We start from the raw sequence: 23,468 nt of genomic DNA, 5'->3' as shown, positions 1-23,468 counted from the left end.
CTGCAGTTTTCCACTGCTGCAATTTCTCATCCAATATTTGAGGACATTTTAAAATAAATGTGGTTATGTTATATATAACTTTAACACCCATTTCTCTCTTCCTTCCTTTGCTAATGATTTATTACCACATGTCTATTTTACATGTATTATATAATATGGAAATGATGTTAGACAAAAAGCAAATTTAGGGGATTTCTTATGTGAGTTCAAAAATGGATGGCTGAGAAGTAGAGACGACTCTGAACACAAGAACACATTTGTCTGGGAACTGCTCACGAACATACAGTTAGGCAATGTTTCAATGAACTTCGCAAAGGAGACCTTGAAGATGAGGAGCATATGGTGGCCACAGGAGTTGACAATGACCAGTTGAGAGCGACTGCTAAAGCTAATCCTCTTACCATCACAGATAGAAGGTCAGTGTGGACCAAATGGTGGCCATTTGGCACTGAAGCTAATTGAAAAGTGAAAAAGCTTGCTTAGTGGGTGCCTTATAAACTGATCAATAAAAGAGAGAGGGGGGGTTGTCATTTTTTTTTAACCACTGTCCTCTCTTAATTCTAGAAATAACAACAAACCATTTCTCGGCTGGACTGTGATGTGTGATTGACAGTTGGTGGCAGCCAGCTTAGCATTTGGACTGAGAAGCCCCCAGGTCACCGGTGGTCTCTGCCCAGCTGACCCACCCCAATAGAGTATGGTGGGACCCTTCCACCTGCAAGGTAGCTCCTCAAATGGTTGAGATGCACAGGAAGCTGCAAGGCTTCCCCACACTGTCCACAGAAAGGACCCAATTCCCCCAGCAATGCCCTGCCACCTGTCACACAACCAATGCTTCAGGAGCTACTGGGCTCTGGAGCTCGGCCTCAACCATCCTGTTAACTTGATTCTCATTTCTTCAAGGCTCGTGATGACTTTTTTACAGGGACAGCAGGATAAGGGAGGTTTTCTGAGAATTCATTAAATCCTGAGGCACAGAGTTTTTACACTATAGAAGGAAGTAAACATATCTTATTGGCAAAAACAAGTCAATTGCGGTGGTTTTAATTTTGATTAATAAAGATACTTGAGCCTAGTCACAGTGACTTAAAATTTATGCCCTAACATGCAATTCCTTTTGAGTCAACCCAATCCCAGTAGCTTTATTTGAACTGCAGTTTACACGCATTTCTACTTGTCCCTCACTCTAGTCATTTAGCCGAGCAGACCATCGGCACCGGCCATCATGAATGGTACGTGCCTGTTGTTTCTACACACCTCTCTAATAAAGTACGAACACGTGATGCTCTAACGACAACCCCTGGCCTTTATCTTCATGTGATGGCTTAGTTAAGAAAAGCTTTGGGGGCAGTCACAACTCTTGCTCAAAGAGCCGAAAACTAGAGCTGGGTGTGGCCCTGAGGTGGTGCACCTGCAGATGAGGGAACAAACTTGGAAAGCTCAGAGTGGCAGTGCACACACCCACCACTTGGGAGGTGGGCAAGAGGACGTAGTGGGTTTCAGGATCACAGAACTGAGGCTTACGTCGATAGGAAACTTGAAGGTGCCATGAACAACACGAGGCAGACAAGTGTCATGGCTGCAGGACGAGGTGGTTCTCAGCCTTACTGACTGACTTCTCATTCTCTTCTCTGCCTCTAGAGCCACCAAACATACCATTACCCCTTCTCCACCCTGATGACAACCTAGCCACCTACAGTGACTCTCTGTGACTCTCTGCACTGTCGCTCTTTAAAAGGACTGCAGTCCCAAAATAAACACTCGTGTGTGGCACTTAAAGCTGTGGTAAAAGTCAAATCCCGACCTTCTCAGCAGGGAGATTTTGTTTCCTAACCTAGGAAATAAGCTAGGTGGATAACTAGGCACCGACTTCACTTTCTCATACACCACCCAGCAGGAAGGCACCAAAGCAGATCTTAGATATTCACAGCAATCCCTCTGTTGGTAATCTTTCTTGAATATGAATTCTGTTTTCTAATCAGCTATCAGTGGGGAATAATGATTCAAGAATAATTACCTCTTCAGTCTGGCCCCCAAATGTTTTACTGAAGAGACACGCTTGAAAAGTCAGAACAAAACAAACCTTTGCTCTCCACTTCCCTTTCAAAGCAGAGAGAGGGACAGGATGGAAGACTGACAGACACCCCTGAACTCTATTACACACCACACAATTCTCGAACAGCCCCTCCCTGTCTGTGATGCTGCATTTGTCACTGCACTGAGCTCCACTCTGCTAGCCCTACAACCTTGTACGGGTGCTGCACGAAGTTACTGCTTTTACTGTAAAGGATCCAAATGTACCGTGGGTTACACACCCATAGCATTATGGGAAACAAGGGGAAGAGTATGGGAACGGTGCAGCCACTTACTCCACAGTATCGATCCCCATTGAATATCTGAGGAGGCAGAGGGTTGCCCTGCGCAGGCTTCTTCTCAGGGGGAATGTTTTTGTACATCCACTGCCTCTGTTCCTCCGACATGGTGATGTCCACCTCCTCGAACTCTATCTTGTTGGCTTCCAGAAATCTAACCACATCCTGCTGCTTCTTCTTGATCTAGAGAAAAGATAAACAAAGAGAAATGCTTACCTGACACAGTCAGCACGCATCTGCAGACCAGCCTATCTAGATTGCCCATGGTGGGAGGGACATGCACACTGCCCCTCACCGTCTGTCTAGGCCGGGACTGAGCCAGTTCTAGTGCAGTAGACTCCCACACCCAGACATCCCAGGAGGCTGAGGCCCAACCCTGATGCCTGCAAGGACAGAGGAGGAGGGAAAAGGAAGGGGAGACAGCCACTCCCCATGTCCCACCCTGCTGAAGGCTGACATTTAAAATCATGCAATGGCGGGCAGGATCACTTGTACGATCACTGCAAGCCATGCATACCCCATCTATGGTGGGCACTTCGGTGACCAATGAAAGCAGAGTCCTGTTATTCCTCTTGGATATGCCACAGCTACCACTCATGACCATTCCTCTTGGATATGCCACAGCTACACTCATGACCAGGAAATAATTCCTTCATCAGTTCACAAGAGGAAACACTACTCACTCCTCACTTCTGCGAGAGACTAAGCCACAAACATCTTTCAGCCAACTCTGTCTTAACCCTTTGCAGTCCTCTGACCCTCCATGGTTCCCTCCCCAGTCACTAGGGGTCAGGTGTGCTCCTCAGTGTGTCAGCTGCATCAACATGTCCTCAAATGTGGGAAGCCATATTCAATGTTAAACATGTCTTAAGAATATGACACACAAAACATGGCTTAAGCATATGACACACAAAACATGGCTGTCCTTTCTAAGTGACCGAAGAAGAGGCATTCGTAAAAAAAGGGAAGGAATGAACAAACAGCCCAAAGCCTGAGGAACAAATTCTCACACAGATTTCCTCCACCTCCACCCCCAGATCCCCTTAGAAACCACCAATAGCATGTGACTCTGATCACTGGGTCCATGAATGACTAACAGGATGGGGCAGCTATCCAGACACAGATGAAATGCTGCCAAAACAGCACACTGATAAGCTTACGTACACGAATCTGAGAATTATTGTGTGGTGTTATAAATCCAAATAGATAATGAAGCCATCTTTCATTTCTGGAAAAGATGACTGCCCTCACATGGGATACATAATTTCAGGAATGTGATTATATTGTTTTGAAACTTTAACCTGAGGGTGTAAAAATTACTCACTCAGCTTGAAAACTAAGAAAGTGGTTTTACTGCTTCTGTCTTACAGTTAAGAAAGCCAAGGTCAAGAGTGGTTCCCCAGTGTTTGATCAAGGTCTGACAGCCAGCCGGTGTGCTGTTAAAACACTCAATGCCATTCTCCCGCTTATATCCTTCTTTTGTTATCCTCCCTCTGCTCTGAGGGACTAACCATGCACACTTCTGGGCAGGTCTTTCATGAACCATTTCCTGACCATAAAAAGCCCCGAATTTTGAGATCATAAAGCAGTGGCCTACAGTCCTACTAACCCAGGCAGCAACACATAACGAAATCCAGCGGAGCGGGGACACAGCTCAGCTTCTTAAAACTGCCCTAACCTTCATAACTGTCAGGGATAGGGGTGGCAAAAACCGGTAACGGGTCTTGAATTCATAATAGGTCAACTATTAACTCAAAACTCGACATATAATGAGCCTGAGGTGGCAGTCTTCATCCATGAGGTATGGCATGATGTCACTGCATCCTAGGTTCTGGACACAGTGTTCTCAGCATGCTGTGAAGGCCACTACAACACTCAGGGCCTACCAACGCTGCCTGGAGCACCCTGGCTGGAGACTACTGTGCGTTTATGAGTTGCAGCCTCTTACATTTCGTACAGGTAACACATGCAGCACATTATCTTGTTGGTTACTTGGTGCACTTGGAACTTATGCTACTAGAACAGCACCATGGGATGAGAAAACGAACTGCTGTCTCAGTCTGCAGGGTAGCTGGAGTGAAGCACCACAGACTGGGTGACTTGTGACACAGTAAGCCTGCTCCTCCTCATTCTGGAAGCTGAGAAGCCCAGGATCAAAGTGTTAGTAGATAGGTATCCAGCCAGTGCCCACTTCCCAGGTCATGGATGGAAGCAACCCTTCTCGACAACCCCACTTGGTAGAAGAGACAAGGCAGCTCCCTAGGGCCTCATCCTTGAGGGCACTAACCTCATTCCTCACCTCCCAATTCCGTATTAGACACCAGATTTAAACAAACACTTGAGGGGTCACAGCTAGTCCACAATAGCATCTTTATAAATGTTCCCAGTATATGTCCCAATACCACTCCAGGTAAAAGTCCTACAAGTGAGACTTGTGATCCCCCTGCCTCTGCCCCTTCGACACATCTGACTGGCATGTGCTACCACAATAGGCATTATGAGTGAAACTCAATTGTCAAACTGCACAGATATTTTTCAGGCTCCTAATGGGCCAGTGCTAACCTGTTTTCACCAAGGCCACAGCAGTCCACAGGACCATACTCAGTGTTCTCATGAGTGTCTGGATTTCAACATCCTTCCTCCTTATGGCCAAGACCTCAAAGCTGTGTGAAATGACTCAGAATACTAAAATTCAAAGACATTAACACCGACAATGCTCAGAAATGAAGAGATAGGTCCCAGACAACAGCGATGATTGACGGATTACTATACAGAGTAAAGGTATGAGAGATGGCCTTGGTTATGGTTACTATTACAGTGAGGAACACAAAAGCAACTTGGGGAGAAAAGGGTATATTCCACTCACAGTTCTATAAAACAGTCTCATGAAACGCAGTGGGGAGAGGAACTCAGTCAGGACAGGAACCTGAAGGCAAGGGTTGATGAAGAAGCCATGGAAGGGTGCTGTTTACCTGGCTTGTTCACCATGCTTTCCTATAGAACCCAGGACCACCAGCCCAGGGGTGGCCCCACCCACAACAGACTGGGCCCTTTCCCCATCAATCACTACTTTTAAAAAATGTCCTACAGACTTGCCAGCCTGATCTAATGGAGGTATTTTCTCAACTGAGGCTCTCTGCTCTCAGATGACTCTAGCTTGTGTCAAGCTGAAATAAAACTATTCAGCACAGAGGTGATCTGTATTTCAAAAAGAGGCACAGCCAGGTCTGTGCTTCAGGGAGAGTTTTAGCACTGTCCAGCTTAAGAACAACGCAGGAGCAGAAGCAGAAGCAGCCCTCTTGTGAACTGTTAACACCATTCTGGAAAAATCTACAAGACTGATCAGCAGGTTTAAAAAGTGTGTAGACCTGGCTCTTTTTTTAGAAAAGCAATGAAGAAAACTGGGAACATACCTGTTCTACTGAAAAGGAAAACTCTTGAAGGTCATGTAAGAAACTAGCAGGAGGTGCTGGGAGACTGAGGACAAAGCGAGGGACAAGGGAGGAGCTGGTGAGTGAGGAAAGGGGGAGCCAGGGCTTCACTCTACAGCCTTCTAGACATTACCAATGTGTGACTATTCAAAACGTCAAGGACAGAGTGGAATCTCATAGAGAACTGCCTGAGGGGACAGTAAAGTTCCCCCTACTAATAGGAAGAAAGCTATTTTGTCATTGACTCCGGGTTCCTTTAGTAACAGGAAAAAAGACATGAGGGGGTGGAAGGTTGTAGAAGATTAGCCAACACTGCTCAGTCAATCAACTAGATATTCAGGGTAGGGGAAATCTAATCAAACCAAATGTCCCAGAGGATGTCTGTGGCTCTGGCTGCAGGAAGGAAGATGAGGAACAGCACACTGGCTGGCTGTTTACAAGCTGCAGAGGTGGTGTGGAGCTGTGAGGCCCCCGGCTTCCAATGGCAGGGACACCAGACAGAATATGCAGCCTGATGGGTGCACCCCGTGACAGCAGGAAGTGCTGGTCAGCACACTAGAATCCAAATATAAACGGCACTCACGACATATCCTCTGGAGAGAATTTTGTTCTCTCCAAGATTCAAATTTTTTAAGTAGTATTTTTTTTCATTGCTGGGCAAATAGAAGAGGGGTAAATTGAGGAACCATGGTGGTTGGCCCCATCCATCTGCGTCAATTCATCCGAGCTGGAAGGTACATGTAGCTCACACTGTGTTTTCACTCAAATACACTTAGAAGCCATTGCAAACAATGGTTATTTACCCATTGCCAACCCCACCCTTTTAATAACAGAAGTCTGCTTCCAGACAGCCCTTGTTCAACTACAGAAGACAGTTTTCCCAGAGTCTTTAAAGCAGGAAGTGATCCCCAACACAGTTCTGGCTGGTGAGATGGAAGGCAGCGAGCCCAGGAATTAGAGGCAAATCCTAGCTAGGCGTGGCTTGGTCTGCCGGCCCAGCAAGCAGGAGGCTGAGCAAAAAAGGGAGGAGCATTCAAGACCGGCCTGGGCTACTCAGTGGGATGCCCTCCCCATTTCCTTCTTCCCTGCCTAACAGCAACCACGGTCGGTTACCTGGAGATACAGAAAACACTTCACAAATGTGAGCCAAACACCATCTGCTAGGGACTCTGAGGGGGAAAGCAGGAGCCTCGGTCCCTGGTGACATCTTACAGCTGCCACTCCGACCTTTGCTTTACTCTGAACCTTCCCCATTAGACAAACAAAGCCCTAATAAGGTAAGTCACTGCATCTGAGTGCCGGAAAGAGACTGTAGCGAGTTTGAAGCTTGTCTGGTCGACAGAGAATTCTAGGCTGGCTAGGATTACATGAGACTGTCTAAAAGACCATATTAAAAAAAATTAGTATTTCTGATTCAGTCCCCAAGTGAGCCCTTCTTATCCAGCCATTCTAGAACTTTCTACTCCCTTTGAAGTCCTCCGTTTTCCCCCACAGTCAACACATCTGTCCTCTCACAGGGAACATAAACTCACCAAGAACAGGCAGTTTTGCCTGTTCTGTCCACAGCACGTTACACAGTACCTTGCACATACAGCAGACACACAGTGAATACTTGTTAATGAACACACAGTTTTCACAGGTAGCTAGAAGCAACTACTTACATAGCAGCACTAGCTCCTTGGGTTCAGCCCTCTCTAACCATGTACGGGCACTTCACAACCTACATATGCTAACCTTTTATCGGTTACTCCTTACTGCTGGTCTGACCTCTCTCCACAGAGTGGATTTTATAAACCCAGGGACTGTCCACCCAGTCCGTCCTGGATGAGAACCTTTGATTGCAAGTTTACAGATCCCCACTCAAGCTCTGTACAGGAGAGTAGCTCTTTAAGCCAAAAAGCAATCTGATTTAAATGAAAGCCAACCCACTAAAATATGGTTCAGACACTCTGATTTCTCCATTTTAAGATTATGTGAATTTAAAGGCAGTATACCCAGGGTCATCTACCTAACTGCACACAGCTGCAGTGATTCAGGGACAGGTGGCCCCTGCGAGTAAGAGAACACAGTGCTTCTGACAGTCACTGAAAAAGTCGGTCCTCACTACGTAATACTCCTGTTTAAACATTTCCTGCTTAAGCTTTATTATTTATTTTTTTAAACACAAGAGCGTAACTTAGTGCTTTGCTTTTACTATTTGTGGCTAGAGGTGCAAACTGATGCTAACGGAATATCAAAGTACGCTGCTTTGTCGTATCGACTTCTCACTGCTACCCTGGGACTCTATTACCCTTAACCACTTCGCCAAATGCTTCTAGGCTCTATGGCAATCTCCTGAGACATGATTGACAGCAAGCAACCTTCCTGACCACTGCATGGCAAACCTCTTCCTTTGAGTTATGCTCCCCGGGATCTGCAGAGAGCTCCCGATCCCTGTACCCCAGTGTTAATGACACACCCCTAGGCACCTCAGCAGTGAGCTGTCCGGCCTTGCACTACAGGCTTTGCTGACGAGGCATGGTCACTCAGTGACCCTTGTAAATCGACGTAAAGATGCTCTTGGCTTTCACAGGCCCCAGCAACCTCTGTGGAGTGATCGGGAGACAGGCTAAACAAATCGCACTGCACTGGACTCAGGCTGATTCTAGTTGTGGCAGTGGCTTCCAATAGACTCCACTCTCTTGTAGGATGAGTTCTTTCCCAGGAGCGTGCCAGTTAATTTATATGACTAAGCAGCCCTGTCAGAGTCCATCCGTGGGCTTCCAGACCTGTCACCTTTTGTTTAAGTTCCATGTGTGCATAGCTTATGTGGCTCCATGGAGCTTCCGGTCTCACTTGTAAATGAGGAGGCATAATCAATTTAAGTGAGATGTGGTTTTTGTTTTGTTTTTTTAAATTGAGATTTAATAAGTATGACAGTGGGCAAGCCAGTTTAATTACAGACAAATTAAGCACACACAGAAGACAGGGCAGAACCTGGGGTGGCAGGGCAGGAACAGACTGGCCTAGTTGAAATCAGAGTCCTGCAGGGTGAGAGTCTTCTGAAAATTACTTAGCACCTCTCCCAGCCTCAGGTGCCTAAAGGGTGAGAGAGCCTTCTCTATGGGTTCACTGGGGAATGGAGAAGGGCGATATATTTAAGATTATGCTGGACTGTTTCTTTCATTCAAATGTTCTTGCTTTTCTTCTTTGCCCAAGATGTGACTTTATACAAAACCATCAAGTGACTTCTAGTATTAATCCCAGAGATGGGGGAAGACCATTGACCCAAATCATCATGGTCAAATTAATTAAAGCAAGTGATTAATTAAAGAAAGCTTTTTATTCATGTCACAGGCTGCCTCACTCTATGGTGGGATTTGAGAGGTCAGCACTGGATGTGAGAAAGACAGACTTTTATAGCTCAGGGGTAGAGGGTTTCCAAATGGGGATTTGGAGGCCAAATGGGCAGGGTTCTAGGAGCAGATCTCCTGAAACAAAGACATGGTTGGGCAGACATGGTCATGGGTGGTCATACAACTGTCTGAAACAAAGGTAGGGTTGCAAGATGGTTATAAACAACTTACTGAAACAAAGACATGACTGACATTCCTGGACAGTCAGAGGCAGCACAGACCGTTTGTAGTTAAGGTTATGGGTGGGACATAGCCTAACCCTTGAGAAACAGAGGTTTAATCATAAACAGGAATAAACCTAGTCTGTCTTTTCTATAAGATTGCTTTTAAGTATAAGGTGGAGACAGGCTGATTCTCCACTAGGTGGCTTCAAAGGATGTAGGTATTTGATGCGCCAGGTCTTTATTTCACCTATTTCCACAGTTCAAACACATGGCTTCCTTTCCCCTAAGTTGGTGTGGATGCTTGACTGATTAAGACCTTTTTATGTATCTGTAAGGACAGTAGGCCATATCTGGGGCACGCTCATTGGCGTCTGTTTGTAATGGTGCAGAGACATCAGAAAAAAGGCACACAACCAAACCAGAAAGGGCTTTGTAGCAAAAGGGTATCCTGGCAATTAGAGGCCCAAGGAATGCCACAAAAATCACATCATGAAACAGACCTCAATAAATAGAGGTTTACTGGGAAAATGGGGACAAAGTCTGCCTCTGAGAGGGGATATCCAAGAGGCCAGGATGTGACGGTGTGGACTTTATAGGGGGCGTGGAGCACACAGATAGGGAAAACAGATGGTGATGAGAGACTGGGGTGGGTAGGGATGGGAGAGAACCTGCTTCCAGAATGGGGAAAGTTTTTATTTCTTAGCTTAGAAGAAACTAAAACAGAGTAAAGATTCTCAACTCTGTGCCACAGTGGACAGGCTGTCAAACAAAACATGACACAAATCTCACCTGTCGGTCCACAGAGAGGTCCAGGAATCAAAGATGATTTGTTTTCTAATCAAAACACCACTGTGTAATCATGAGAAGCCAACTTAATCCACAGCAGTATTTCACAAATAAATGAATAAAACAATTTCATTTTAACTATTTCATTATCAAAAATGTTTTTTAAATTAATTTGAAAGAATAATAAAAAAATGTGTTATACACTGTGATAATTAAAAAAAAATACTGAAAACAACAAAGCCACTAAACTCTCCCTTCCTCTGTATCTGCACACAAACGAGAAACCACAGCTCCTCTCAGTGGGCTATCTTCCCCTTAACTCTGTGTTGGTCACATGACCTTCTTTAGCCAATAGAACATTGGCAAGCCTGATATTTGCAGTCCTGAAAAGTACTTGTGGTCGGTGTTCTTGGTGCTATGTGACGATACAAGACCTAAAGTATCATTCCAAGGAGTTCCTTCTGAGACAGTAGCAAGGAGGAAGTGAACGAACACTCAGAACTTAAGAAATTTGGTCCAGGACATACACAGGCATCTTTACCTAGAGTTATGAGGAAACGGAGGAATGGGGGATGAGGACGACCAGAATACAAAGTAAGCATGTTCCATATGACCAAGTATATACAAGTGGGGGGACATGACCGCAGAGATCAGCACTATCAGAACTGAATACCAGACTGAAGTTGTGGAGTACTACACCAAAACAAAACAACCCCACTCTCCTGTTGATGTGTTTATAAAAAGATAAAGACAGGAGGATATTTCCCGGGTCCCTGGTTCGATCCCAGGTTTCAGCACAAATGTTGTGTTTAAAAAAAGATAAAGGGAGAGGGGGTGAATATGCTCTATGAGGGTTTGGGGGAAGGGAGTGCCTCAGCAGCCATGAGCACATGGAGAGGAAGGGGGGAGGGTAATGGGGAGAGAAGGGACAAAGGGAGGGTAAGAGCAAGAGAGCAAGAGCAAGAGGGCGAGGAGGAGGCAAGCAGCCCTTTTCATAGTGTCAGGCACACCTGGCTGTTGCCAGGTGGGGGTGGAGCTTAGACAGAATGCTAACACTTGTTACTTCTCCTTAGAGAGTCCAGAATCACAGCCCAGGAATAGTGTCAACCACAGTAGACACAAAAGACAAGAGTCAAATACAGGTGAAAATGTGTCAAAAGGGAGACCCCCCACAAACTCATGACAGAGATGAGAGTCAGTGCAGCCACCATGGAAGAGAGTGTCAACAAGAAAAATCAAATTACCATGGCTAGCTCCCCTTTGGGGAATGTATCCAAAGGAAATGAAATCACAGGCCAGAGACACACATGCATAGGCATGCCCGTGTTCACTGTTGCCCTGCTCACAACAGCCAAGAAACAGAAACAGCATAAGTGTGTCAAACCATGGGCCTGCCCCTTTAAGAGGCTAGTTACTCTAAGAGACCCTTTCTGACAGCCTGGGGAATAAGGCCGCACTCCTTGCATCTCTCTGTGTCTCTGTCTGTCTGTCTCTCAATCTCTGTCTCTGTCTCTCTCTGGGATAGTTAAAAGACACTGCTGTGGCCTTGCACTTTGCACCTCATCTTTGAAACTGCAAGGTAAGTATACGGTCCCTTACAATGACTGGCCTTTGTTGCACAGGCAATGTCAGACTAAATCATGTAGTGTGAAACTTCCTGCCAGAACCCTGCTAAAACTTATGAATATGAGGCTATTCCTCCCAGCTCATAGGATTTCCTGAGGTGTTCTCTTTCCCTTCAGCACCCTCACCCCCACCCCTACTGCCTATGGTGCCACCTGACTTATGATTTTACTTTACACTATCTCTCTTAGGGAGCTCCTTTCCAGGCCGCGAGCAAAGCCCCTTTAAGGCCTCATCACATTCCGTCTGTTTGTTACAATCTCTATCACTCCTAATTCTGCTTCCACTCAAGTCTGGACCAGTCCTTGTGGTTGGGGTGCTTTCCCTCTGGAATAGAGCTTGCTGTGGACAGTAACCTCCTATCCGCATCTTTCCCAAACATGCCACTCTGATTCCTAACAAAGGACACATCAGCCAGTGAATGGATGGTGGAAATGTGGTCTACAGCCGCCACAGAATACAGCAGTGCTGCAGGAAGGGCTGCGATCCTGTCATTTCAACAACAAGGCTCAGGGGAGGTCACTACATTAAGTGAAACAAGCCCAAGGCACAGAAAAACAAGTACCACGTGGTGTCACTCGATAAAAAGCTGACTGCACACAAGCTGTGATGTCAGAAGCTGGGGAGGCTGACGTGAGAGGGAAGGACAAAGGCTGGGGAACAAGTAACCGAGAGGTGACAAAGATGGAGATATAAGTCCTGGCTTCTATTGCATAGTGGTGAGTAGGATGGGTGACAGTGTTCACCAGAACCCAGTGTGCATAGTCCTGGAACATCACATGGCTGGCCCAAAATATAATAAGTCCCTTCAATTTCATCATCTCCGTGATGTCACTGTTCATATCACCCTTTCTCCTTGCTCACTCTTACTCTCTCCCTCACTGTATGTTGGGGATCAAACCCAGGGCTTTGAGCATGGCTGGGCAAGCACTCTACCACTGACCTAAATCTCCAGCCTGAGTCACATGTTCTCTCTCATGCCTAGAAGGTCGTGTTGCATGTTAAAAACCGCACCTGCTGTGCTCTCCAGTGTTCGAAGACACTGTTATCTTTATTTTTGTTTCCCTTTGAAATAAAACTGAATCTATTACATGCTGTATTTACTTTGTTCTTTGGTTTGCCGAGTTTTGTTAAAGGTCTACCTTTGTAACCTAGGCTCTCTCAAGCTCACAAACCCTCAAATTCCTGAGTACTGGCAATGCAGGAATATATTACCGTGCCTGTCTTATGACTGTTTCTGAAGTATCCCAGTATGTTAATCTCTGATTTGACTCCTGTACAAAACTCTGAACAACACTACATTTTGTTCCAGGAGAAAAAATGGCAGGGGACTACAGCTTAGGGAGTGAGAGGGAAAAAAGGTCACAGGTAGATCCTTTAGAACATAAGTGCCCCAAAGATTAGTGCAGGTCTATGGCCGAAGACTAACCAATCTGATGATTTGCCAATCTGGGAGTGAAGAAAAAATTAAATCCCCCCCCCACCCTCCGCCCAGAGAGAATACAAACAAAAACATTCTTTGTTTCCATAAAAACAGCTGCAGGCATTGCCAAAGTAACTGTGTACCAGATAAAAAGTGTTTACAACCTCAAGGAGAAAGGCCACCCTACACAAAGTGATCCCTATGCTCTAAAATGTATAAATCAGTTTCAAATGGGCAGTTATTCCAGGCTGAGGCTTACAGTTCAAGAGACAGCAACTAGAGAGCGTTTCCAAGGAGAAGGGTCAGTGGTCACCACACACAGGAGGAACTGGATTCAGATCTGCCTCAGGAGCACAGAAAGCCCGGTATGACTGTGCATGCCTGTAAACCCAGAACACAGGTGGTCAAACACAGGCGGGCCCTTGGAGCCTGCTGGCCACCAACTTATCCCTAAACAGCTAACCAGCTTCAGTGAAAGAGCCTGTTTTCCAGGGAGTAGGATAGAGAGAGAGAGAGCCTGCTCAAGGTCCTCCTTTGGCCTCAGCGAATGGACCTGCATATATATGTGTTCACACATGTATGAATGTATGAAACAAACACACATAAAACAAACAAACAAACAAACTACCCAAGGCTGGGAAACCTAGCTCAGTGGTGAGGTGCTTGGCTAGCATACACAAGGCCCTAGGTTCAAGTTCCAGCACTCAGGACTGGAAGCCCATAAAGAGAAAACAAAAAGGTTTTGTGTGGAAGAATCAAGATGACCAAAAACCTAAAACCAGAGACTAAATGACATTGTGAACCTTTTTAGAAGTTAGTCCCATTGTCAAAAATGTCACCAAACGACCCTTCCTTTGTCCTAGGTCCATCCTCCTCTGCTTGGAGGTTTCCCAGGCATTTACTCGTCCTGAAAACATTTACTAAAATGTGGCATAAAGTGTGCCAAGTGCTTGAACGATCTCTGATGTTCCTCCATGCTGGAATGTTTCCAGCTTCTGCCCCCACCAATCCCCTGGGCCAGCCTCACCCCTCACCCGTCTTCCTTCCTTCCCAAGCACCCAAGATCCAGCCCAGCACAGAGTCCCTGCGACAGAGGACCAGCTTGGTGGTGCTTATGTTTGAAGACCCCCATCCATCACACAATGATACTTCTATAAAGTGAGAAAGAAAACCTAGAAATATATAGTAGCAAAGAACACCCAATAGAAGCTGACAGTTTCCATCACTCCAGTGGAGAAATGTAGAATTGTCCTGTAGAGTTGCTACTGAGTTTCCAAATGATTCTCCTCAGCTCCCTTACTTACTACCTTCACCCACACTTCCTGAGGGCTGTTCAGACATCCCTCTGTGTCTTGTCTGGCTGGTTCTTCCCCATGATGCCCCTCCCCCATCACTCAGCCTTCCTATTCTTTTATTACTATTTACTTATTCCTCATGGCTCAGTCCCAAATGCACATGGTCCCTCAGGTGGCCCCACTGCACGGTCCCCGGTAACCTTAGTCTCAAAGAGATATGTCATGTCCAAAGGGATTGTTGGCTGTCATAACTTGTTCCCATGCATGGTCTAGTCCCCATTAAGAACTCCACAACCTAAAGTTCAACAGTGCTAAGGGTGAAACCCTTTACCCACTGAGATCACCTCCCTCATCAAACTCTAACTATTAAGCACAGCAGCCATGACCTGGCATTTAATGACTTATGGTCGGACTGCTGAGTATCACTGGGGTGCTTCTGAGCCTTTCCGTCAATTTAACCATAGACCCCTCTGCATGTCATCTGTGCATCCTGTGTCTCCTCTCTCACCTCTGGGATGGAATGTGCTGGCTCTAACCCTGTTCTTGGTGCTTGTTCCTCACTTTCTCTGAAACCCAGATCACTTGGGAAAGAGATTTATCTTGGGAAGAAAGGTGTGGGTAGGTCGGCCTTTACTGTCTTTACGTTTTCTATCAAGATTACATGTTTACCCCCCCCCCCAAAGTCAGCCAAGCATAAAATATGAATTTACGATGCCACTATTTGGTGAGATTCTCTCTGCAAATTATAAACAACTCATGCATGTGCTTCCTGTCAATTAGAGGATACTGTGTGGAAGAGCTGTTCCAGCAAAGCCTGCTAAAACTGTCAAAACCCTGCTATTGGGAGGAAATCCTGCTGACGAAGGTATTTTCCACAGCACGCTGTAAGACTGCTGCCCAAGGAGGCAGCACCTTCAGAGGCTTGCGGTGTGGTTCTGCAAGCCTGTTTCTGGAGTGTTCGCCGTTCCCACCTCTCCATCAGTCAACTGGTAACTTCGAGGAGTGACTGAAGAGCTGATTAACAACTATTTACAGCTGAAAGATCACGTGGGGGGCAGCAGGCCATTTTCATAATTATATTTTATACACAGTAATTGCAGGCTGTGATCTGCTCACATCACCACAGCAGGCATAAATTAGGCAATGAAGGGTAGATGCTCTAACCAGCACTGTGAGGACCAGGCTCCTCTGGTGGGCCACCATCAGCTTATCAGTTCCTTCCTCCCACCTCAGGAAGGGAGCTGCTTGGCTTGGACTCACCATTCCCCTGCCTCAGTCTTCTGAGTGGTGGCATCAGAAGCCAGTACCACCGTACCCAACTAGTATTACTTCTCAAGGGAAAATGACAACCATCGGCTTCAGCTGGATGCTTCACTCCTAAGCAAACTGCCTCCAGGAGCTCCGATAGCCAGCTCAAATCTCCTCAGTAACCTGCTCTGCCCACAGGTTACCACTGTCTGCATCCCACAAAGATACAGTAACCATCATTGATTTGTATGTGCTTCTTAATTCTGGTCTCTATGTGGAACTTCTCTACATCATCAGCCTCAGAATTCTCCATCCATTTTGACTTAAAACAACAGAAAAATTAAAACTAATAAAAAGAGAGAGACAATGGGGAAAGAAGAAAAACTCCATGTCTTCAGATATGCACAGTTGTTGATTAGCTCCTAGGATGTTCTATTTGTCACCCTAGGAAATAAAAGAGAAACTCGAGTGCAAAAACAAGGCCTCTCTAATCCGGTCTAGTACAAGGCTCACTGGGCTGTAAGGCCAAGGCAGCCAACAGGCACGCAAATACCTCATGAGGAAAGTGCTGGAAGCTAGTGGTGAGGGAGCAAAGAACCCAAGCCCAGTGTCACAAACACAAGAGGAAGTTTGAATGACCTGCCTCAAGACAAAAAAGAATGTCTACAGGTTGAAAGGAAGAGGCTTAGTCAAGGACCAACTAGTTATTTCTCCAGGAGGGAGAGACTGAGGCTTTCTCTGTCATCATGTTTACACACCTAACCACAAAGGCATTGCATTGTTCTATTTCACTTTCCAAAAATACAGCACATGTTCTCTATTGTTGAGCCAAACATGCTGAGCCCAAATATACCCAACCTGATTTAATCAGCTCTGGAACAGGCGGGATTTACTTGTATATTCTTTGATGGGGTGTGCCGACATTCTCAAAGACCATTTATGGGTCAAAATCCATTGCTTTACTATCCAGACTAGTCTAAACTGTGTCTAGAATTTTACAGATCTGCCCTTAGGAAGGCAGCTGCCAGTTCGCAGCGACTGTCTGACTCGGCAGTAGGTCTGAACACTGCCTGTCACTACAGTGTAAGCCAGGGCATCCTCCTGGGCAGCTGAACAGGCAGGCCTAAGAGCAGTAAAGTCAACTGTGCTCCCCTCCCAGGACTCCAACTTTACCCCAAATGGGGTTCTAGAAGACTGATATTCAAATAGAAGCAAATAATACAATAAACTGTCTTCATAACAGATTCTTCAACCATTTATTTAAGAAGCAGTGAAACAAATTGTGTCTCCAAAGGTTTTACGTTTTAAAGCAGACTCTATTTGCAAATTCATTCCTGTTGTTCTTTGGAATGTTCATAAACTCTTGATTAGCTTTTTACATACATACACACATACATACATACATACATACATACATACATACATACATATATTGTTTCAGAAACAATTTCAATGTATCCACTCAAATGCCAAGATCTCTAATAGTAAATCTGGAAGAGCAAAAGGCACACACAGGCCAGGCCCTGACCCAGAGAAGTTAGAATTCCAATAAGTCACAAGAAGAAGGCCCTGAGATCCACCCTACAGGTAGCATGGTGGACTGAGAGGGAAGAGCCCTCCCACTTTGGACAGCAAGAAGGGAGAGAGGCAAAGGGACCAAGGGGAAACAGCCCTGTACTATGTTTTGAAGAGAGGAGGGAAGGGAACTGGATGTCACATAAGGAGTTCTCAGACAAGACCACAGGATCAGTCAGGGTGGAGGAGGAACCTGGCGTATTTATGGTGAGAGAAAGCTGCACAGATAGACTAGAACAGGTCAGACTGCCCAAGTGCCAAGCCAAGCATCCAGACATTTGGGTGTTAGCCACTGAGGGCCAATGGGACTCTGCCAGGCCACCTGAACCTAACACAGGGACTGCATCTCATTAACAGAATGACTTTTTTCCTTTTACACGGAAGCAGAATTCAAAGGGTAAATTACTAATCACCTCATCTCTGTTAATTATCTCTTAGAACCTGGTACTCACCAGTAAAAGGTCGACACGAGACTAAGCATGCAGTCTCCATCTGCCTTGCCGCTAACATACAGAATATGAGCAGGAAAGGATACCTCAGGCCTACAGCAAAGGGTGATGAGGCAGGCAAGTCACGCCATCTCTGTGGCAGAAAGAACAAATCCCACAGCATCCACTCCATTTCACAAGCTTAGGTTAAATATTTGGAGGAGAAAATGTCTTTTAGTTGTCCACCAGAAGCTTTTACTTAAAATATTTCTAGAATCTTAAAAACAGGATCTTTTTTTTTTAAAAAAGATTTATTTTTTTATATGTAAGTACACTGTAGCTGTCTTCAGACACACCGGAAGAGGACATCAGATCTCATTACAGATGGTTGTGAGCCACCATGTGGTTGCTGGGATTTAAACTCAGGACCTCTGGAAGAGCAGTAAGTGCTCTTAACCACTCAGCCATCTCTCCAGCCATAAAAACAGGATCTTAACTTAAGAGACAAAATTTCTATGTGGCCTTCACTCAACTAAACACATCTGGCCTTGTGACTTACCTAAAGGACAGGAAAGTTTATGCTTAGCTTCCGCATGACCCCACGCTGCCCTTGATACTTGGTTTCTGTTCCATGAACAGACCATGAGTAGTTGGAGGAAGGGATCACGGCTGCACACTCACTCTGTATCCTAAAATAAACACTAGGAAGTAAGAGTCCCCGGAAACACACAGCAACTCACCAACTCAAATCACTTCCAAGATATGATCTCCTCCAGGCTTGAGCCATTAGTCACAACGGTTTGTATGAGGTAGAAGAATCTGAGACCTCAGAGCTACAAAAGAACTTTTCAAAAAAGCAAAAATCAACTTTATTGGCCACTGGAAAAATTCAACTTAGAAGTCACACCGGCACGCCTCTCCTCAACCACTAACAGGGTGAGAATTAGAAAGAGAGGGCCAGGTTTGGCAGCGCATGTCTGTGATCTCAGCATTTGGGAGGTGGAAACGGGAGGAGCTCAAGCCCATCTTCGCCGATATGGTGTGCAGGCATGTTGAGCCTGTGTCTCCTGGGCCACATGTCCTGCCTGGGGCAGCTATGAGTAAGCCCAACACAAAAGTCACTATGTTTACCTAGAGCAGGAGCGGTTTGTGATTTCCGCTTTTAAACTTGATTTCATGGTTCCCGAGCAAGAGCTCTGTAGATGTTGCAGCATCAAAAGGGTAGGTGTCGCCGTAGGGCAGCTGTTATCATGCTCGCATTGCACAGTACCAAAAGGTGGATGTGTTTGGTAGTTCAAAGCCAGCTTGGACTATACAAGGACTTGTCTCAAGAAAAAAAGAAAAGACAGACAACTGAAAACTGGGGTTGGCAAGGATACAGAGCCAGGGATACCTACACTGTCAATGCAAATGTAAAATGCAATAACTTTGGAAAACAATATGGTTGTGCCTGAAAAACCTAAGACACACACACATCCTAGGAATCACCAATTCTACACCTCGGCATACTACAAACCTGTGCCCACAAGAACTTACAAATGTGGACAGAAGCATTATTCATAATAGCCAAATAGTGAAAACAGCCTAAATAGTCATCAACTGGTAAACGGACAGACACAATGTTTTATATACAATAAGAGAACAGCCATACAAAGAACGCTGGCTTATTCTACAGCAGGGGCAAACCCTGAATACACTGTGCTAAGTGAAAGAGGCCAGACCTAAGGGGTCCATATTCTATGACTGTACCCCCACAAAATGTCAGCAAAGGCAGACAGGGAGCTAGAAAGCAGGATAGTGGCTGTCAGTAGCAAGGGGAAGGAGGGAGAGGACAGTGACTGGTAAAGGACATGAGCTGGCTTTCTCAGGTGATGTTCTGGAATGAAATAGTTGCACAACAGAGTGAACACATTTCCAACCACTTAAATGTACAATTTTAAAAGGCAAATTTTGCAGGATGTGCATTACACCGCAATTAAAAAACCAACCAAACAAACAATAATACAAGAGGAAGTCTAATCTCTTAGGAGTCAAGTATCTTGTTCAAGACTCAGAGCTGACTAAAGGAAACCACTGCAGCTACACTCTGGAGCCCACAGCAGCCACCTCTACAAGAACCAGGACAACGTTATGAGCTAAAAAAGGAGTGTAGCTTCAACCCAGGCACTTCACAGTCACACAGCACACAGTCACACACTCAGATTTCTCTTCCCTTTCCTTTTTTTTTTTTTTTTTTTTTTTTTTTGAGATACTGTCACCCTGGTAACCAGGTCTATTTTCAAACTCAAGATCCTCCTGCCTCTGCCTCTGGGGTCCTGGGATAACAATAACAGGGTACATCATTGAGCCCAGCTTGCTCACTCTAAGGCAACCTTATGATGCAATGTTGTCTGTCCGCTGGTCCTATAGGCAGAGCAGTGCTTCTCAACAGGAAGCGGGTGCTTTTACCTCCAGGGAGCATTTCAGTATGTCTGGAAACATGTTAGCTGTCAGGCACTGAGGCCAAGGGTGACCTAGCAGATAGGATCCATACATGTTGCTCTGTCTAGAATGCACAGGACTGTTGTCACATGGGAAAGAGCTACCCAGCCCAATCTACCAGTAGCGCCACAGTGAGAACGCACATGAGGGTCTGTCAGAGCAGCAGCTCTGCGGCTGCTGACTGCAAGACCAGAACTTCACTACCACCAATCTCGGGAGTGCTCACTTTTATCTGTGCAACAAACCCATAACGGACTGTGTGAACACACTGCTTCTGTTTAAACGTCAGGGTGTCAGGCAGCCAACACAAGGCAATGAAGCCCACCGACATTTAACAAGCATTTGGGGATTTTATTTCTTTCCTTCCCAAAGCTGGCTCCCGTCTTCACAGAGCATGCATCACCATCAACGTAGACCTGGGTTTCCCGATTCTGACAGACGCGCATGCCCACGTCTACTGTAAGAAAAAAGGCACAAGCTCAGTGGCAAATCTTACAGTTGGGAAAATTTGGGAGTGGTAGGGGCTGTGGAGACTTCAAGGGTATTAATTCCTGATGAAGGTACCACCCACATAACTCTGGGGGACCTGTGTCATGCTGCTATGCTGAGGAGAGGTGTGAGGACCACAGGATTTCTTCACCCACCTCAGGAAGAGAGGCCACCCTGATTATGATTTTGTGACACAGATACCTTACAGTACCTAAAATACACTTGCTCAATATTTCCAAAATTGTGGAGTCCACGTTAGCTTCCATAAGCGGCATTAGCTGTAGGTCTTCCTGAGGCTGGGTTCAACCTAATTCTGGATCCATTGTCTGATTACCACAGGAACTCTTTCCTCGTTTCAATCTAATAGCTCACTTAAAGCTGGAGAATCACAAAGACGAGAATTATTATCTCCTGAAACTGAGTCGACCACTCCTGCCCGAGGGCAGATGTGCTGGTCACATCCTTCCCCTTGCACTAGGAGGCCACCCACATTCCAACAGGCCTTCTGTCACCAACAATCTGAACTGCCTCCACTCTCTGCCTCCTCTCTTGCATTGAACTCTCACAGCAACATACTGACACTGCCCCCTGGATACTGTTTTTGTACAGTAGTGACCAGGCCGTGGGCATTCTTCTCCCAGGAACTGAAGGTCCAACACAGAAAAGAGGAGGGCACTGATCCACCTACCACCTAACCCAGCAGATCTCCTACTGATCCACGGCCCCACTAAATCAAATATCTCCACCCTTGACCTCACCTCTGGGTTCCAGACATCCCTTCAACCGCTCTTCTTCCTTTTACCCTATCTCCCTCCAATCTGACACATACAGTCAGTTCTACCTGACTTTGTCACACACAGCAGTACCATCATATTTGAAGCAAATCACACATTTGAGTTTCATGTCACTCAACAAAACATTAAACAGTCCCTTAAGTTGTTCTCCCTTCCCTTTAATAGGGTTTCTTCCTCTGGGATAGAGACAGGAAATTGAATGATGACTACATCTTATTACTGCAAGGAATACAAGTAATAAACACCAAGTCCCCTGGATCTTCCTACATGTGGTATAAATGGCAGTCACTATTACTGTTAGGAAATCTTACCTTTCCACTTCAAACCTTATCCCTTTTCAACATTTGCCAGTTCCTGCAGAAGCAGAACCATAGCTTTCTCCTGCCCTATAGACACTGTGCCTATAGCTACCTACTAAGCAGCAAAGTGGGGACTCTGGAACTGCTCGAGAATTCTGCCCCACCCCATTTGTAAAACTCAAGCCTGCGCACTCCAGTTATTCTAGTCAGCTTGATGGTTTACCACAGCACATGTTCTCCCGGTCTCCAGTCAGGGGTTCTTCTGGTGGGCAACGTGGGGATGGGAAAAGCACAGGGCACAAAACTAAAGGACGAGGCTTAGATCTCAGCACATGTGACCACCCTGTGCCTTCACATTCTCGTCTATAAAACTGGCCTAACTAATCACAGTTTAGAGGATACTTGCAAGGATTAAGTAGAGAAAAAAAACCCTACCATATTGCTGTGTACAGGTGAAAAATAACTGTTCACCCATCCTTTAAACACTACAGGTCTGGGAATCAGAACGCCTATTCCAGGCGTCTGTTCCTCCTGTTTCCGTGGTATTCTCCATAAAGGCCCCTCCTTCTGCCTCTTTTACCGCCACCTACCTGCCCATCTGATAGGGCTGAGAGTATCTGCCCTAAATTACAAAGGCACCTCAACTTCAGAGTCTTAACTGTGGAAAATGCCACTGTGGGGTGTAAGACAGACTGTTGCCACTTACCCATGGATTCTACCCGTGTCTCATGTTTCTCATCCCTGTTACTAATAGACTTGAAATCCTCCGCATCCATTTACACAACTCTCAAAGACACAACACAGTGCAGTCTAAGACCTTTCAATAAGAGCTGGGGACCCAGCCTGGACCCTCGTTCCTCTAAGCCTGTAGGTCCCACTAGAAGTCACCCATCCTACTCATCACAGACTCCAAAGCAGCTCTCTAGGAAGACACTGGCCCTTAGTCCTTTATGCCATTTAGGAAGAAACAGGGCAAGTCTCAGAAACTGTAAGTCAAACCAGGACTCTAAAACTGGACACTTTAAGAGAAAGAAGAGTACTCATGGGCATATTACCCGTTGGCAAATTACACACTGGCACCGCAATAAGCCGTGCTTTAAATGACAGTACAATAAATGAATCACCTAACAAAGTGAAAAAAAATTATGGCAAGACACAGTAATTGCTTATGTCCAAATAATATGCTCTTTGTTAATTTAAGTTCAAACAGAAAATCATTTACACTTAAATTACTACAAAACTCTCCTAAAATTATCTCAAAACGCACTCTCAGCTGAGCATTACTCGATCCATCTGGGGATGCTTAAGGAACTCACGAGGTTCAAGGTCATGATTTTTTATTGCACCTATTATACTCTTCCACTGCTTCTGAGGAGAATGACAGTGACCAGGACAGTGCATCATCCTGGCACTCTGTGGGGTAACTCTCACAGCAGCAATCTAATCTGTCACAAACCCCACATTTACAGATGAGCAGCTGAGGTCTCTCAGCTACCTTCCAGCTCTTACCTTCCACCTCTGGGTCACGACCTGTCACTCCAGACAGGAAGTGAAGCACAAGTCCTGAGGAATGCTGCTTACCAGCTTGCTTCTCCTTGCACTGCCTCAGCTCCTTTTATACAGCTCAGCCCCACACTCCCAGGCAGGCTGGATCCTCCTACTGCA

At 45.7% G+C, this 23,468-nt stretch overlaps 1 protein-coding gene across 6 annotated transcripts in view; it reads right to left on the bottom strand.

Moving 5' to 3' along the window:
• The window catches only part of Sh3bgrl2 (SH3 domain binding glutamate-rich protein like 2), a 91,888-nt gene that overhangs the window by 59,768 nt on the left and 8,652 nt on the right, over positions 1-23,468 (bottom strand). For all 6 annotated transcript variants that reach the window (XR_015626900.1, XR_015626901.1, NM_001389251.1 and 3 more), the window contains 1 exon segment: positions 2,370-2,555. Coding sequence is in view for 4 of the 6 variants with exons in the window: in NM_001389251.1 (NP_001376180.1) it covers positions 2,370-2,555 (186 nt within the window). In the remaining 2 variants the exon portion in view is untranslated.

Source organism: Rattus norvegicus, chromosome 8, assembly GCF_021556685.1.
Source record: "Rattus norvegicus strain SHRSP/BbbUtx chromosome 8, alternate assembly SHRSP_T2T, whole genome shotgun sequence".
NCBI classification, from domain to species: domain Eukaryota; kingdom Metazoa; phylum Chordata; class Mammalia; order Rodentia; family Muridae; genus Rattus; species Rattus norvegicus.
The sequence above is the reverse complement of the archived record's forward strand: the minus strand, read 5'-3'. Positions and strand labels throughout refer to the sequence as shown.